This window comes from Sinohyriopsis cumingii, chromosome 3, assembly GCF_028554795.1.
Source record: "Sinohyriopsis cumingii isolate HCF-2022 chromosome 3, ASM2855479v2, whole genome shotgun sequence".
Taxonomy (NCBI): domain Eukaryota; kingdom Metazoa; phylum Mollusca; class Bivalvia; order Unionida; family Unionidae; genus Sinohyriopsis; species Sinohyriopsis cumingii.
Window position 1 is genome coordinate 96,207,949 of NC_142963.1, and position 18,328 is coordinate 96,226,276.

An 18,328-nucleotide genomic window follows, 5' to 3' on the forward strand; every position below is an offset into this window, starting at 1 on the left:
ACAATGGAGAGCGTACACTACTTGACGAGATCCAAAACGACCAGTGTGTCGATTAGAACTTGATTTTCCTTAAATCCAGTGGGGAGTGAGCAATAGTCAGGGTAAAATACCCGTGCATATCATGCTTTTAATGTCCCTTGTCGCACATAATTTCCGGCGATGTACATGTTAGTACAATCGCTTGCCTGGAAAAACACTTATTCACCCTAGATAACGTTGTACACATGTACAACGAAAAATAGTCAAATAGTTCTAAGGCAAAACCAAGGTTGTTTTTTTTTTTGTTGCCTAATTCTGTGATAGTGACTTTTTCAGGTATTATTGTTTACTAATTAAAGATATGGATATATTTGTGAACTAGATATTTCGGGCTTGTGTTGTTCTTGAAATTGATGTCAGGCATGTACACCTTCCGTAGTTACTCTGCAATATGTTGATAGTGAAATACCAATAGTCGGCTAGGAAGAAGAGCTAGCATCCCATAACAGTAAACACAGGTGTTTGTGGCAAGTAGAATATCTTAAAAATGGCTTGGATGACACCATTTTCAATTACATCAGCCTGTTAAGTACACGCTGTTTTGCAGAATTGTCATATAGGAAAAGGCCTTGTATTTGCACTGTGAGCATCACATGGTGTCAAAAATGACCTTCGGACATGAAAATTGCCGGTAGAAATTTGGGGTTGGGGTGCATAAACTTCTTCTGCTATGAACTGCAATTGACTTCTCAGGTCACGTGGATAATATTCTTATGCTTTGTTTTGATATAGGTATCGATAAATATGGACATTTTTTACCTCACTTGTGTATCTGATGTTCTATGATTTTTTATACTAGGTCGCTGATTGCAGCATTAAATTTGTACATAAAGCTGTCCCGGATCCCATAAGCATACTGGGAAAGAAAAAAAGGGAGTTAATATGACCGATAACAATCAATTATTGTCAGGTAAGTCTTTTGTGCGTACCACGAACACTTCCGAACGGTGCCAACCTTTCTCTTGATTTAAGTTCACTCTGCACTATCGTCGCTAAGTGCCTCTACTATCTAGCGATCTACTATCCAAATTTGGATATTATCCCAAAGGAGAAAAAACAATCTGACAATATCGACCCATTATATAGCAAAGATATAATGAATGGTAGCAGACGTGCCACCTATAGATAGGGAGATAAAACCAAAGACAGGAGAAATACATATTACTACAGTAGCATGTGAGATTTCGTTGGAAGCTAAAAACAGATTGATTCAAAGAGAAATTTGGAGTGAGAACATACGGAGTTGGAATGCAAAGACGTCAAGTATACCAACAGGTGTTTACAGGGACAAGAATAAGCGAAATAGGCAAAACCCGTACTAAAGAAATAAACATCTTATTCTATATGTAAGGATTATTAATTAAAACATGGTACAAGGGCTGCATACATCATCGGAAATGTTATAAGTGTAGAAAACAAGACCCGCATCTAGGAAATGCCCCAAACAGGGGTGCCCACAGAGTTATTTGCGGGGGGTGGGGGTGTAAACATGTAGTGGTCAGCTATAAAGTTTTACGGATGTAGGCCAAAACATGCTAAGGGGGGGGGGGGGGGCACTGACCTACAGTACAACAAACAGAAGTAAAGGCAATACAATTGGAGCAGGGAGAAATACAGAGACCATACAAACACATAACTACATAAAACGGAACTAGCAATATTTCCGAAAATGGAAGGAAAAAAGAACTCTGATACAACAATAAAAAGGATACAAAGAAACTCTGAGGAAAATAACAGAACAATGCCGACGCCGCATCCCCGAAGAAAAGAATTACCAAAGCAGGCGGAAAAGAAAAGATAAACAGAATGCAGAAAAAAGACAACGAGACCCAAAGAACCAAAAAGACACCTAGATACCTACAACTGCAACGAGAATCAACAGGAGGATATTTAAGACAAAGAACAAGAATTGAACGACGACCACTACAGATGAAAACATAACACCATCAAAACTAAATGCTAAGAAATGAAAACAGTTGAGCAAAAAAGAGAGAAAGAATGACAAGGAGAATTCTATTAACTGGATTTTAGAATTTCAGAAAGCCCCCGCCACCCCCCACCCCCCACCCAAAAAAAACACCCACAAAATCCCCAAATAAAAAGCAAACAAAACAAAACACAAAACTTACCACATCGGGTTCCGTCGCAGCAACAACAACTCTGCGGTGAAGGGGACTTACAACCCCCACCTCCTGGCCTCTGGAGGAGCTGTAACTCGGTCCGCTAGATGTTTTCGGTAGGGTGGGGACGAAGAGAGACCGGGGTGGGCACTCATACACTCACCCTAAAAAAAAATTAGGTATAATTAAATAAATAACAACTATGGAAATTTTTACACACAAAAGCCTGGAAAAAACAAATAATAAACTACTACAACAATATATAAAACTGAACAAACACGTTTAAAAAATATTGCTTATTGGGAACCCAAAAGACCTTAGGGCATTGTTCACAGCCTTCGAACAACTGGTAAGGAGGAGAAGGCAAAGGAAAGCCGACCTATAGGAAATACCTGCCAGGAGGTGAGTGTAAAATTTGGTAAAGACTCTTTAGGAAAAACAAAATAGAGGAACCGCGACTAAATTTTATTTTTACACAAATTAAAATTTTAAGTCTGCAGGTATTTCGAACGTTACGAGGAGACACCTCTAAACGTCTAACTAGCCATATATGCCGAGAACAACTTCGTTGATGTCCACAATTCAACACTGGATTTACAGAAAAGTACAAGATTATATGCGAGTGGATGTCATATGAATGGTGCAACGTACAAGTATCCCAAACTAAAACAATAATTAAATCACATAAAGAAGATAACAAGTCACCTGCGTTTGGGATGAAATAATTACATGTACACATACACTGTTTGAGGACTACATATATATAATAGGATCACGTCCATTATGTCTCTGCAATTTCGTGTATTGTAGCAGTAACTAGATATGGACCCTTTATAAAATGTTTATCTTTGCTTTTTAGCTTTTGACCTTTATTCCTAAGCCCTTCACTACACTGTGCCATCCCATCCCCCGTTCCAGAGAAATAAACGGGATACGAATCTCTCGTCGTTATTATTATAGTTGTGTAACATCAAGCAAAATATGATAACCTTTTAATTGTTAACACCGTTAATTGCCTTCCTCACTACCCCTGTCATCAATGTATTTTCCCGAATCACAATTATGGTTGTATCACACGCAAATTATTCATTGTATGAAAATAGTCATATGTGTTATTTTTTCACGCCTCTGTCAAAATCTATATTTAACATCGTCCTGGAAATTTAGAGACAATTTTAGAAGTGGGGGGGGGGGAATATATAAGTGGCGCAATCGGTTGTTTCCTATTGATATTTCAAATTGCATTGTAAATCAACACATAAGGTAAGAGTTCCTTATTTTTTATTATGCTGAAAACTTAAGTTTGCTCGTGTGTGTTAAACTAGAAGATTTTATCCTTATGTGAATTAATGAAAATTGCTTCTTATGTTTTTAATTCATAAACGTAGATATTGAATCTTATAACTCAGTGCAAAATTGCATTAACAGAGTTTATGAAAATGGAAGGCTTTTACCACAAATTTCAGATTATGATATAAAACATAAACAGGTACGTTTTTAATCCAGTGTATTTTACTGACACAGGAAGAGGGAGGTATTTATATGAAAATTATATATTTGTTTCAATAAAGGTATGACTTGCTTGATCACACCTGTGCTATATATGGTACGCCCGTCCATCCTTTTCGCATTGTGCATGTTTTCGGGATCTTCAGCTCTTTTCTTTAAATGTTTTATTTTTTATTTTATGGTGCCTGTAAGCTTTTCCGATCTATTATTTCACCTTACGAAATGGACCGCTACTATACGGTAACGAGAGCAAATCTTTAAGAAAAACCTTATCCTCGAGTAAAAGCTGTAGTTTTACACCTGCCCGTGTTGGTTATTAGATATATTTATCCACCAAATACACCCCACCCCTCCAAAGATACACAGTAGATATATACTTCCAATATGTTATGCTTGTAAAGTGCAAGTGTCAGTGATACCATACACGCAGCATCGTTACACACTATTTATAGAATCAGTCAGAAAAATCCCGATTCTATTTTAAGAAATCCAATCCAACTCCGCATTTGTTGTTGTTGAGTTTAATTATAGTAGCGTTCGCACAATTGTGCATGTACCACTTTTTTCTGACTGCACCGCAGCCTGCTAGTTGTTCCTGGGGAAGGGATGGTGCCACCTCCCCCAGGCTTTTATGGATTCAAGGAACCCTGATAGTTTGGCCTCAATCTGTGGGTCCATAAAGGTCCCTACAGTTGAATGGTTGGCTGTCATTAGTGGGAAGGAGAGCTCGGGAACGGTCCTGCTTGCTTTACATCGCTGGTTTCTTGTTGCATTTGCCTGTTTTTTTTTTTTGTTTTTTTTCCGAGATTTTTTTTCCTTTTTTTTCTTCTTCAAAATGTTCTAAAAGGGGGGGGGGGATGTTCTATGCTGTTTATAGAGGTTCTTAGTAGATATCATGTATGAAGAGAGATTTTCAAGGTTATTATGGTATTACTAGTCGAGGTGTTTAGGGTGTGTTTCCTACGTTATGTTATTTATAATTTTTTAGATATTACCTCTTTAAGTTATTTATTAATTGATGTTTTTAGAGATTGAATGTTATTTATACATTATTTAGCAAGAGACCGGAGTCCTAGCCGATTACACGGTTCGTTAAGGACATCTAGGACATCCGATTTTGCGGTTTCCTTAGTTTTTTTTATAGGTGCTTCGTAAGTGAATTATTTATTAATACTTTTATAAAATTGAATGATATGTTATGGTTTTTTATGTGGTGGCTTCTAAATTTATTTAGCTAGTTACTGGGTCGTTTGGTTTTGTGGGGATAGTAATTATATTTTGTTACTAAGTCCTGCTGAGTCTATGAATTGATTTATATTTTTATATGCTGATTGTTTATTTTTATTAGAGTCCATAAGTAACCCTGGGTATGTGTGTGGTGATCCAATCTCTTTTTGGTTTTTGATAAATATTTTCCGAGCGGGTTGATATTTTGGGCATATATTGAATACGTGGTGTAGATCTTCGGTAGTGTGGCAGTTAAAGCAGTTAATGGTTGCTGGTTTGGGTCCTATAAACCTTCCAAAACTGCTTGCTAGTTTAGTTTTTCCAGTTATTATCCTGTTTATGGTTTTCTGTTCTAAATAGGTACCCTTAAGTAGCTGTATGTTCCTATCTACGTTTTTTGGGGGTTTCATGGTGCTTTTTACCTTTTGTGTCCTCCCCTCAGGTCAACAACTCCGCATTACAAACGCTTACTGTATATGTATGCACAGGGCTGAACGGCGCTACCCCACAACAATAATTATGAGGTGTTGATTAAAAGTTAGGTTCTAAAAATGCAAAGATAAATAACTGAAATTATACTTTCTTTATAGATAATCAGGATAAAGTAATGCTGCCTTGCAAATATATGCGAATGTTGTATAGTAACTAATTTGAAAATTTGAAACAATATCAACAACCTGTACATCCCATTGCCCATTCTATTTCACCCTCACTGGACCGTGACTCGATGTATGTCTTAAATCTATTATATTTATCATGTGTCTGAAATCAATGCATGAAGGTTTCATCTTGCAGGCAGTTGAGTACATGCGATCTGTTGACCTGAGGGGAGGACGCCAAGAACTAATGTGCTCCCTCCTATTTAATTTTGTTTATTTTATTTATTTGGGTAGGGGCGCTAAGATGCCATATAGTAAAATATGATTTGATAGTGACACAACCAGAAAGACTGACAAGAATGAAGACAAACACATAAACAGACAGGAGACATATAAGTACAAGAAATACAATGTAGGTAATTTAGGAAGAAGATAACTGATCTGATTGTTTCGATTTCTTAGAACTGGTTTCATCTTATCAACATACGTATCAAAGCCGCACGAGCATACAAGGAAAGTACACAAATAAGAATAACGCAACTTGTCTTTAATCATTTTTAATCCTTAGTACTAAAATACATTTTTAAAGATATCATATCTTAGCTGATATTTATTTGAGAAGTAACGAGTCGAAGTAAAATAGACATAGGTTTTGTATATTTTTTTAGGATGAACAGTATTGAGCAAATCGTGTTGTTCTCTGCAATGACTGCAGCATATGCTTATTTGTGTGGGGAAGGGCCTACAAAAGTGGAGTGTAAGGCAGGGAACGAAACTTGCGCCTTCATACAGATGAAGTGGAAATGCATGTCGTGCCAATACACGCAGACCCATTGTCATACAGAAGCCATGGCTGAGGACTGTAGACCCTACTGTGACAGTGAGTATAAAATGAAAGATTTGCAAAGGGCATAATGATCCTGATGTGTTCCAGTTCTTATTCAGAGGTATGTTTTTTGTTTCATCGTAACAAGATCCTTTACACTGATAGCAATATGGAAACACAATGGTTATACATACTCCATGATTCCGATTGTAATTTTTTATAATATTCGGATCGTGCGGACATTTGAAAAACTGGAGTGAACAAAGGCTATGTTCTTGTCCGAGTGGAAGCATGTACAATATTCGGATCGTGTGGACATTTGAAAAACTTTTGTGAACAAAGACTATTTTTTTATTGTCCGATTGTAATTCTGTACAATATTTGGATCATGTGGACATTTTGATTGGGGGGGGGGGGGAGACAATAACTATCTTCGTATCATGAAGGGTCGGTTTTTAAGAAAATAAAAATAAGTGTCACACCATTTGTTCTTTCCATTCTCTTGGAACGAAACGTTGAGGCTTACTGTAATTCTGTCGGTGTGTATCAGCGTGCATTATGTGGCCGTACTCCTTAGCGTATACAGAGTGTAAAATAGCTGTTAATTGGCTGGTTTTCAACGGAACTTTCAACCCATTATTAACTATATCATGCAGTGGAAATCAGACCAAAAAGACATTCATAAGCACACAGAGGGGACGTCGAAGTGGCTGACCCCGTGGGTATCGAACTAGCCAACTTTGATATACTAGTCCAACGCTTTAGCACGTGAGCTACCCGCTGCTCCTCTATGAAAAAGAACCTAACTCTTAGTGGCATGCATACGGCTGGTAATTAAATATGTACACAGTGGTATGCATACGGCTGGTAATTAAATATGTACACAGTGGTATGCATACGGCTGGTAATTAAATATGTACACAGTGGTATGCATACGGCTGATAATTAAATATGTACACAACTGTTTGATTACACTGGTCAACAGTGAAATCATTACTGACTTGAAAAGGCCCTAATCTGTAGTATTTTGGTGTGCCGAACACGAATATAACCGTGAAAAATTTGTATTGGCTCTCGTTTTGAAGATATTCATATACCTCATTTTCTATGTTTCACTGTGTAAATTTCTCCAGTAGGACTGCAGCAACATCCGGAATAATGATGTAACATTGCATAATACCATCATGCTCACATCATCCACAGTTGATTGCATCATTTTCTGATGCAATGCAATACTAATGCCATGCGGCTGCTGAAGTAAGTTGACGTCAGCAGTGTACTATACATGTGTAGGCCTATTATACTAATGCCAGGCGGCTGCTGAAGCTGACGTAAGCAGTGTACTATATAAAGCCCAATCAGATAGGTTCAGCATTTAAAATATTTTAGACGTTGTGCGAGACAGTTCAAGCTACTGTTACATAAAACTTATTATTTTATCCATTTACGTACAATAAAGAACAGTAATGCCTCGAAAGTGTGTTAATACCGCGAACAATTTTTGCTATATTTGTGGGGAAGTGACATTTGCCAACCAGAAGAAAAGTATCGATTCTCAAGTGAAGAAGGCATATCATCTTTACTTCGGATGCAAGGTTGGTGACCAAGACAAGCCTTGGGCTCCGCATATATGCTGTGCTACATGTACAACACAGCTTTCACAGTGGTTGAATTGCAAAAGGTCATCAATGCCGTTTGCAGTCCCAATGGTGTGGAGAGAGCCAAGCAACCACCTAAATGACTGTTACTTCTGCTTGGTTCCTCCTCTTTCCGGCGGAATAACGAAGCGAAAGAAGTCGAGAATAGTCTACCCAAACATTCCGTCTGCATTGAGACCAGTTCCACATGGTGAGGGACTTCCTATTCCAGAACCTCCAGCAGAATATTCTCTTGATCCATCTGACGAAGACAAAGGTGAGTCGACCTGTTCTTCTCCTGGTCCATCAGCATGCAGTGATCCAGATTTTCACTGTGGTGCATCATCAACCCCACACAGAATAACACAGGAAGAACTAAATGACCTGATTCGTGATTTGGACTTATCAAAGAACAAGGCAGAATTGCTAGGATCAAGACTCCAACAATGGAATCTTCTAGAAGAAGATGTCACAATTACTGCATATCAAAAGCGCCACCAGCAATTGGAGCCTTTCTTCAGAAAGGAAAGTAATCTGATATTCTGTTCCGATATTGAGGGCCTGATGAATGCTTTAAAAATCACTCATGACCCACAAGAATGGAGACTATTTGTGGACTCTTCGAAACTGAGTCTCAAGGCTGTGCTTTTGCACAATGGAAACATTCTTCCATCTATTCCAGTAGCGTATGCTGTCCACATGAAAGAGACATACGATAACTTAAGGCAGCTACTGAATTCCATTGAGTATAACAAGTACAGCTGGCACCTCTGTGGTGATTTGAAGGTAGTTGCCCTTTTAATGGGACTGCAGCAAGGATATACAAAATACATGTGTTTCTTATGCGAGTGGGATAGCCGAGCAAGGGAAATGCACTACATGAGGAAGGAATGGACTCACAGGCAGAATGTAGCCATTGGAGAGAAGAATATCCAACACCCAACTCTGGTTGAGGCTCAGAAAATCTTGCTACCACCCCTTCACATCAAACTAGGTTTGATGAAGAACTTCGTGAAAGCCATTGACCGGACTTTGCCAGCATTCCGATACCTGCATGAAAAATTCCCTCGACTCAGCGAAGCAAAGATTAAAGAGGGAGTTTTTGTGAGTCCTCAGATTCGAGAGCTTTTCAAAGATGACCGGTTCAACAACTTGCTGGAAGGTGACGCGAAACAAGCATGGAATGCTTTTCGCCTAGTTTCTACAAACTTCCTCGGAAATGTTAGGGCAGAAAACTATAAGGAACTAGTAGAAGACATGCTGATGAAGTATAAGAAACTTGGCTGCAATATGTCTCTAAAGATTCACTTCCTTCATTCCCATTTGGATTTCTTTCCTAGCAACTGTGGTATTGTTAGTGATGAACACGGCGAACGTTTTCATCAAGATATCGCAACAATGGAACAAAGATACCAGGGAAAATGGTCCACTACAATGCTGGCTGACTACTGCTGGACACTCCTCAGAGATGCTCCCGAACAGCTGTACAAGAGACAGGCGAAGAAATCAAAGATGTAGTCAATGACTTGATTTTTTATAGGTAGGCTATTACAGTTGACCTTTTACTATTGGAATGCATTTCGTTATGTAAACATTAATTTCTTGCAGATTACAAAAAAACTAGAGCCAATTTTGCAATTTGACTGTCATATTCGTGTTCAGCACATAAAAATTGATAAGAATTGACTAATTTTATTTCAGTAACATGACTTTTGTAAAAATTTGTTGTCCAGTGTTATTTGCGGTCATCCTCAAGGCGAGCTTTACTGCAATGTGTGTGTGTGTGTGTGTGCGTGCGTGCGCGTGTGTTGAAAAATGTAACTCGATATTTGGACACGACTTTGTGCTATTTACTTCAACAGCAGTTTGTAAATCAGCAAATGACTGAATCTGTTGATTGCAATTAAACAAAAGCATGACAACACACAATGGACTATTTTGTCGTTGGGCGATTGCTGCTTATAGATTAGGGAATTTTAAACTATGGATATAAATAGCGAGACTATTTTAGTTGACTAGTATGATGGCCTCGCAAATTACAACTATGACTTATGACTCATACTAGCCATATCGTGGAAAGAACAATTAGGAGAGAGAGAGAGAGAGAGAGAGAGAGAGAGAATATAGTAAACTAAATAAATTATTATCGTAAAAATAATGTCACAGAGGTGAAATGAGTAATTCATGTTCGGATGAGTTTTCTAGCATAAATTATGGTTACTATTTGACCGTTCAAACCTGAATTATTGTTTCAAATATGGAAGTGTTCAGTGTTGCGAAACATATGATCGCAAGTGAAGGCTGGGTGGGAGTGGGGCCTATTTGATAACGCGTCTCACCATGACAATATGTGTCGCTACAAATGCATAAGTCTTCTGATCACTTGGATAAAGCTCCCTCCCCCTCCAGCGATTGTTTATAGATTAGGGAATTTTACACCATGGCTATAATTAGCTAGACTATTTTAGTTTACTAGCATGTTTGTCTCGCTTACTGCAACAATGACGTATTACTCAGATTGTCCATATCGTGAATAGAAAAAGTTAACATTCAATGGAAGATGCGGTGGGAGAGGAGAAGGATAGAATACAATAAAACACAATGGTAAAAATTATGTCACATAAAGGTGAAATTAGTATTTTAAGTTCGAAAAAGTTTTCCAAAATAAGATTATGTAAAGTCATGATTATTAACACAATACACTAGTCATTATATTTCCTTATTTTAGCATCAATCATGGTAACTATTTAATAATTCCTACCTGGATTATTGTTTCAAACATGGAAGTGTTCAGTGCTGCGAAACCTTACGGCACCACATGTGGAGAAAACAAAAGGCCACGTCTCATCTTGACGATAGGGTGCTATTACAAATATACAAGTTCATTAAATTGACATTTGTTTGAATACCGATGTTTTACCTTTACAGGTTTGATGAAAGATCAATTGATTGAAGGACTTAACAACGCCATTCTTAATTTGACAGGTGCAAGAGGTAAATTGATAACGTGCCGAATATTTCTATGTAGTTCAGCTGACGTGTGTATTTAATTTGTATAATGTAATGATATTATATTATATTAGGCCCTTTACAGAGTTTGGGTTTGGTATTACCCCCATCACTTCAATGTAAGTACTATAAGTAAAATAGCACTTAAATCCGTTTATGTTTCAACCAGAAACCTTATGCAATAAAATTAAATAACATAGTTTATCACACAACACAGCAGAGATTACCATAAACGAGTGACTTAGTAATCGACCTGCATCTGAAAATAAGTTAATATATACCCGTTCCCATTCATCCATTTAAATTGTCATGATGACGGAACCAAAATTGAACCCATGTTCCTTGGGTGGTAAAATCTTCTTTCCACTGAACCTAGAAGAGTCTTATCCAAGACAATTGTGCAGCAGTGTTCAAACAATTTGAGAATTTTTAAAAAATATATTTTGATATTTTTAGTTTTGAATATAAAAAAACAGCAATTTTTTTTATAAAAAAAAAATTAAAAAAAGTATTATAAAGACCAAATGAGTGTGTGGCGCAAAAGAATGCAGCGAGCTGTAAAATTCAGTTGCCATACAACCAGACAAACAGCCCATGACTACCAAACCAGTCTAAAACCAAGAAATATATCGGCTATCATCACATTGTTCAAAATCAGTTGGAGGTAGAGAGAGCTATCAATAATGATTATAAGAGTGTTTTGTTTTCTTTCAGAAAACATAAGAAGAGAGCTTGAAGCACATAAACAGTCAGCACAAAGAGGTAATTTTACAAATTGATGATTTGGGTCCAATATTTATTTAGTAGTAATAGAGATTTGTAAACTATTGCAATATGATACGTACAGTTCAAAACGACCTCTGCCCAGTGTCAATTGCTTACTTTTAGGTTGGTGATATCACAATGAGGGGCAACAATTTATTATTTTTATAATAAGGTACATACAATATATAATTCATAATTGACTTCCGGAAACTGACACTTGTAGAGATCGCAGACTCAGATGGCATGTTTCCAAATGAATCTACAGGCTAATGAAATCCAATAATTTGAAGAAAATAAAATCTCAGCCCAAACTGGCCACAACAGCACAAATTAACGTGTCAAAAGTTTCAAACCCACTGACTACTTCTATACAAAACATTAGGTATAAGGCTAACTTAGGACGCAAAACAGATTCCCGGATGGGGTTCAAGAGTTCAACCTTCCAGAAGAAATCGAAGTTTGTTACATGAAAATTGTCACGTACTCCCAGTATGACCGTAACTGAAATCAATGGTTCTTACACTTGGAAAGAATTAAAATAAAAATTAAAACAAAGTTGTTTACCAGAACCGCCACTGTTTCTGAAGCAAGGTCAGAAACTAGATACAGCCTTTCTATTATCATAACAGTCAGGTCAAACATAACTGAACTGAATATCTGAAAAATGTCAAATCCAGTAACCAAGTTACCTTACAGTAGCATGTAATGGAATAAAAAATAAAAAAATAACAAATAATTAAATAAAATAGACCTAACTGTATGCATGTATGTATGTATGTATGTATGTATGTATGTATGTATGTGTGTGTTTGTGTGTGTGTGTGCGTGCGTGCGTGTGTGTGTGCGTGCGTGAGTTCGTGTGTGTACGTGCGTGCGTGTGCGCGCATATGTATGTATGTATGTATGTATGTAACAGTTAACACCATATCAGCACCATCATGGCGACTTCACTGTTTTAAAAAGTCCACGACCAAATCAGTTTGAACATCATCACAGAACCCATCCCACTTAATAAAGGTTGCCTCCATTGTAGTTCCCTCTTACGATATGCATGTTGGGTCTATTCAACATCCCCGAGCCCTAAGCGGAAATTTAAACATCTGAAAAGTTTATCACTTTGCTCTGTTGCAGATTGTTGTTTCTTCCTATGTCCGTTGCCAATTTTGTTGGGCGTTGTAATAGGGATTGTATCATTTCTCCTCGTATTTGCAGTCATCAAATGCTGCAGGAAGATATGTAAAGGCCGAAGTAAAAGGTAGTATAATACATATATTCTTGATTCTCTACAAAACTACTTTGTTTCTAAATCGTATTGCAAAACAATGGGTTACTCTTCACTTCTTCAAAACCTCCAAAATCTTTCTTGCAAAGTGCATTTGTAATTTGTTCTCGTATAGTTTTATAAAAGTCTGTTTCTGTGTGTATGCGCATTTGATTTTTTTCTGTGAGCCAAGCGTGTCTCCCTTAGTAACGAGTCTATAACCTAAGTAATCTCTCTCTCTCTCTCTCTCTCTCTCTCTCTCTCTCTCTCTCTCTCTCTCTCCGCATTTCATCACCATGGAATATTACCATGGGACTTTTTATTTAATAACTTTTAATCGAATGGTTTGATGGATAACATACACGACACATTGTACGTTTACGTTTATTAAAAGCTAATTTCGTTAGCCGTAATTTGCATGGAATATTAGTTTGCGAAAGACATGCAAATTGGACCCATGGTGATATTTGCTTAATGATATTGAAAATAACTAGTTTATAACACAAACCCTAAGTGTTATCAACACTACAGATGAGGGTATATAGTTGGTAAGGGTACATTATTAACACATAGTGTGTTATGTATTTAACATGACAAAATAAGTTACAATTACTTTTATGTTTGTCTTCTTGGAGGGAACTACGGTTTTCTGAATAAACTATATTGATCCAGCGCAAGTGTTGATGGAAAAAGATGAAAGGAAGAAAGAAGTATAAAAACATGGTACTGATTTGTTATTGCAGGTCGAAAGATGAAGATGAAGATGAAGATGAAGGCTCTTCACAGGAATTAACCAAGGTCACTGTTGGGAAATTGAATAGCACCAATCCAGCTGATCCCCAAATTCCGGGAATGGAGAATAAATCGATGGAAGAGTCGCGTAAGTTTGCGATTTTACAGTCAATGTTTCAAACGGCTGTTAAAACGACATTAATTGGGTGTACATCACAGTGCTAAAGATTAGCTGAGGATTTCACGATAATTTTTGTTCCAGTACCATAGTAGATGAAAAGAATGAGAAATAGTACTCAAATGTCTCCGATGTTTATGTTATTTTTTAACATATGGAACTAAATTCATGTTAATAAAGTGAAAAATACACGGATATCCTGAGATTAATTATTTTTTTTAAAACTACGTCTCATTAACCGTATTGGTAAATTAATATTTCAAATATGCATATCATGTTGGCATGTGTTGTTTTGCCGTCTCGCATCTTATCATGACTTGTCATGGTTTGGTTGTCTTGTTATGTAAGGTCAAGTTACGGTAGGTTAAGTAGGCAGTAAGTATTGTATAGTTTTATGCTTGTGTGTATGAATGTATAGTTCTATGCATGTGTGTATATGTGTATAGTTCTTTGCATGTGTGTATGTATGTATAGTTATATGCATGTGTGTATGTATATTTCTATGCATATGTGTATGTTTGTATAGTTATATGCATGTGTGTATATGTGTATAGTTCTTTGCATGTGTGTATGTATGTATATTTATATGCATGTGTGTGTAGTTCTACGCATATGTGTATGTTTTTATAGTTCTATGCATGTGTGTATGTATGTATCCACCACATGCTTTGATATGAGATATGAAATGCATGTGATTGTGTTGTTAATTATATGTTATTTTTTCCATTTAGAGCCGGATGCACATGGAGGGTTATCGGATTTCAAGGTGGGCCAAAAGGAACCTTTGATGGCAGTAAATCCTGAGAACCAGGATCGCAATAACGAAAGATCTTTATTACTTCCCACGGGAGCAACTGTGAGAGACGATCATAAAGATTAATAAATGTTTCAGTTATGGAAATGAAAATAGGAAAAGAAGTTCAAAACCACCCAACCTAACATAAGGATAAATGAAATTAGAAAGACTGAAGGAACGGACACTTTTACTAGTGACCCACTCTGTCCCCAAAATTACTATACCTGCCACGACCAGGTTCTTTAGATTGAATGTATTTTTTTATAAATAAGAAAAAACTATTGTGCGAATGTTTGTGAAATTTTCTTCTTTTATCTCTCTCTTTCTTTCACTCCGTAAATGCGAGAGGTCGCGGGTTTGAACCCCAGCCGAGTCGTACCAAAGACCTATGAAAATGGTACTAACAGCTGCCTCGTTAGGCGCTCAGCATTAAGAGCTTAGTGTTAGGACTGGTCGGCCTGGTGTCACTGAGTGGGACATCATGCTACGTGTCTGCGGCATGATGCCCCATTGCTAGACATCACTATAAACTGCCACACTGCACAGACATCGTAAAGATATGACTGAACTTTTAAAAGCTACGTTAAAAATCCAAATCACACACACACACACACACACACACACACACACACACACACACACACACTCTCTCTCTCTCTCTCTCGCCGGAACATGATTGGAAACATAAAGAAAAAACTGACACAAAAGGTTATTGTTGCTCAGTGAGAGAGACGATTTTTTATTGTTGTCTTGACATGAAATGTAAATATACAAATATAAAGATATTATTTACTTTGTCTTACAATATTTCAACATGCATTAATCTTGTAATACAGTTATTACCATAGAAGTAGTTATATAAGCTGCTATCAATTCATGTCTTGATAGTAATTTCAGAAAATTATGGAAGGTCAGGGTATGGATACACATTTATGACATTTTATTAAAAAAATAGCATTTCCAAAATGTATTTCTTTACTTTGACATGCAGCTAAATCATGCGTGTTTTAATATACAAGGTTATATGTTAGGTATTCGACGGTATTTCATGATATAAGGCATATGTACATACTGACGGTATTTCATGATATAAGGCATATGTACATACTGACGGTATTTCAAGATATAAGGCATATGTACATACTGACGGTATTTCATGATATAAGGCATATGTACGTACTGTGGGTGTTTTAAGATATAAGTGTCATGTACATATTGGCGGTATTCCATGATATAAGGCATATGTACATACAGACGGTATTTCATGATATAAGGCATATGTACATACAGACGGTATTTCATGATATAAGGCATATGTACATACTGACGGTATTTCAAGATATAAGGCATATGTACATACTGACTGTATTTCATGATATAAGGTACATGTACATACTGACGGTATTTCATGATATAAGGTATATGTACATACTGACTGTATTTCATGATATAAGGTACATGTACATACTGACGGTATTTCATGATATAAGGTATATGTACATACTGACTGTATTTCATGATATAAGGTACATGTACATACTGACGGTATTTCATGATATAAGGTATATGTACATACTGACTGTATTTCATGATATAAGGCATATGTACATACTGACTGTATTTCATGATATAAGGTACATGTACATACTGACGGTATTTCATGATATAAGGTATATGTACATACTGACTGTATTTCATGATATAAGGTACATGTACATACTGACGGTATTTCATGATATAAGGTATATGTACATACTGACTGTATTTCATGATATAAGGCATATGTACATACAGACGGTATTTCATGATAAAAGGCATATTTACATACTGACGGTATTTCATGATATAAGGTATATGTACATACTGACGGTATTTCATGATATAAGGCATATGTACATACTGACGGTATTTCATGATATAAGGCATATGTACATACTGACTGTATTTCATGATATAAGGCATATGTACATACAGACGGTGTTTCATGATATAAGGCATATTTACATACTGACGGTATTTCAAGATATAAGCATTTGTACAATCTGAAGGTATTTCATGATATAAGGCATATGTACATACAGACGGTATTTCATGATATAAGGCATATTTACATACTGACGGTATTTCAAGATATAAGCATTTGTACAATCTGAAGGTATTTCATGATATAAGGCATATGTACATACAGACGGTATTTCAAAATAAAAGACATATGTACATACTGTGGGTGTTTCAAGATATATGTGTTATGTACATATTGGCGGTATTTCAAGATATAAGGCACATGTACATACTGACTGTATTTCATGATATAAGGCATATGTACACACTGACGGTATTTCAAGATATAAGCATTTGTACAATCTGAAGGTAATTCATGATATAAGGCATATGTACATACAGACGGTATTTCAAAATATAAGGCATATGTATTACTGTGGTTGTTTCAAGATATAAGTGTTATGTACATATTGGCGGTATTTCAAGATATAAGGCATATGTACATACAGACGGTATTTCATGATATAAGGCATATGTACATACTGACTGTATTTCATGATATAAGGCATATGTACATACTGACGGTATTTCAAGATATAAGGGTTAGGTACATCCTGAAGGTATTTCATAATATAAGGCATATGTACATACAGACGGTATTTCATGATATAAGGCATATGTACATACAGACGGTATTTCATGATATGGCATATGTACATACTGACGGCATTTCAAGATATAAGGGTTATGTACATACTGAAGGTATTTCATGATATAAGGGTTAGGTACATACTGAAGGTATTTCATGATATAAGGCATATGTACATACAGACGGTATTTCATGATATAAGGCATATGTACATACAGACGGTATTTCATGATATAAGGCATATGTACTTACTGATGGTATTTCAAGATATAAGGGTTATGTACATACTGACGGTATTTCAAGATATAAGGTATATGTACATACTGGCTGTATTTCATGATATAAGGCATATGTACATACTGACGGTATTTCAGGATATAAGGGTTAGGTACATACTGAAGCTATTTCGTGATATAAAGCATACGTAAATACTGACGGTATTTCAAGATATAAGGGTTATGTACATACTGACGGTATTTCAAGATATAAAGTATATGTACATACTGACTGTATTTCATGATATAAGGCATATGTACATACTGACTGTATTTCATGATATAAGGCATATGTACATACTGACGGTATTTCAAGATATAAGGGTTAGGTACATACTGAAGCTATTTCGTGATATAAAGCATATGTACATACTGACGGTATTTCATGATATAAGGTATATGAACATACATGATATATCATACCAAATTCTAATTATATTCCTGTGCATAATATTTACTCCACGTTCTTTACAAAAGATCAAAATATATTATGTTCAAATTATATGAATCTCACATTTTTTTGTACGTCCGGTTAAGTGTTTAATTTAGGTCAAGTTTCGGTCATTGCCCCGGGGCATTCGTATTCCATGAACTGGGTCCTGTTTTGACATCTGCTCAATGCTTTTATAAGTTTCATATTTACGCACCTCAAAATTGGCGTGGCTCAGAACAATACAAATGAGATCAGCCTTTGATTTAAATTTA

The 18,328-nt window shown here is 36.3% G+C and overlaps 1 protein-coding gene across 1 annotated transcript; it reads left to right on the forward strand.

The window, feature by feature from the left end:
- Positions 1-3,350: 3,350 nt before the first annotated feature.
- Positions 3,351-18,125, forward strand: LOC149803333 (uncharacterized). The gene is made up of 7 exons (XM_089953036.1): positions 3,351-3,422; positions 6,163-6,374; positions 10,886-10,951; positions 11,681-11,728; positions 12,944-12,986; positions 13,736-13,872; positions 14,634-18,125. Exons 2-7 carry the CDS (start codon positions 6,164-6,166, stop codon positions 14,780-14,782), a joined length of 654 nt encoding a protein of 217 aa, XP_089809162.1. The 5' UTR covers positions 3,351-3,422; position 6,163; the 3' UTR covers positions 14,783-18,125.
- Positions 18,126-18,328: the final 203 nt, after the last annotated feature.

Excerpts from the sequence above, each read along its gene's own strand:
- LOC149803333 (XM_089953036.1), top strand. The coding sequence starts at position 6,164 with ATGAACAGTATTGAGCAAATCGTGTTGTTCTCTGCAATGACTGCAGCA. Across the intron at positions 6,375-10,885 it reads CTGTAGACCCTACTGTGACA|GTTTGATGAAAGATCAATTG; the intron begins GTGAGTATAAAA and ends TTACCTTTACAG. Across the intron at positions 13,873-14,633 it reads TAAATCGATGGAAGAGTCGC|AGCCGGATGCACATGGAGGG; the intron begins GTAAGTTTGCGA and ends TTTTCCATTTAG.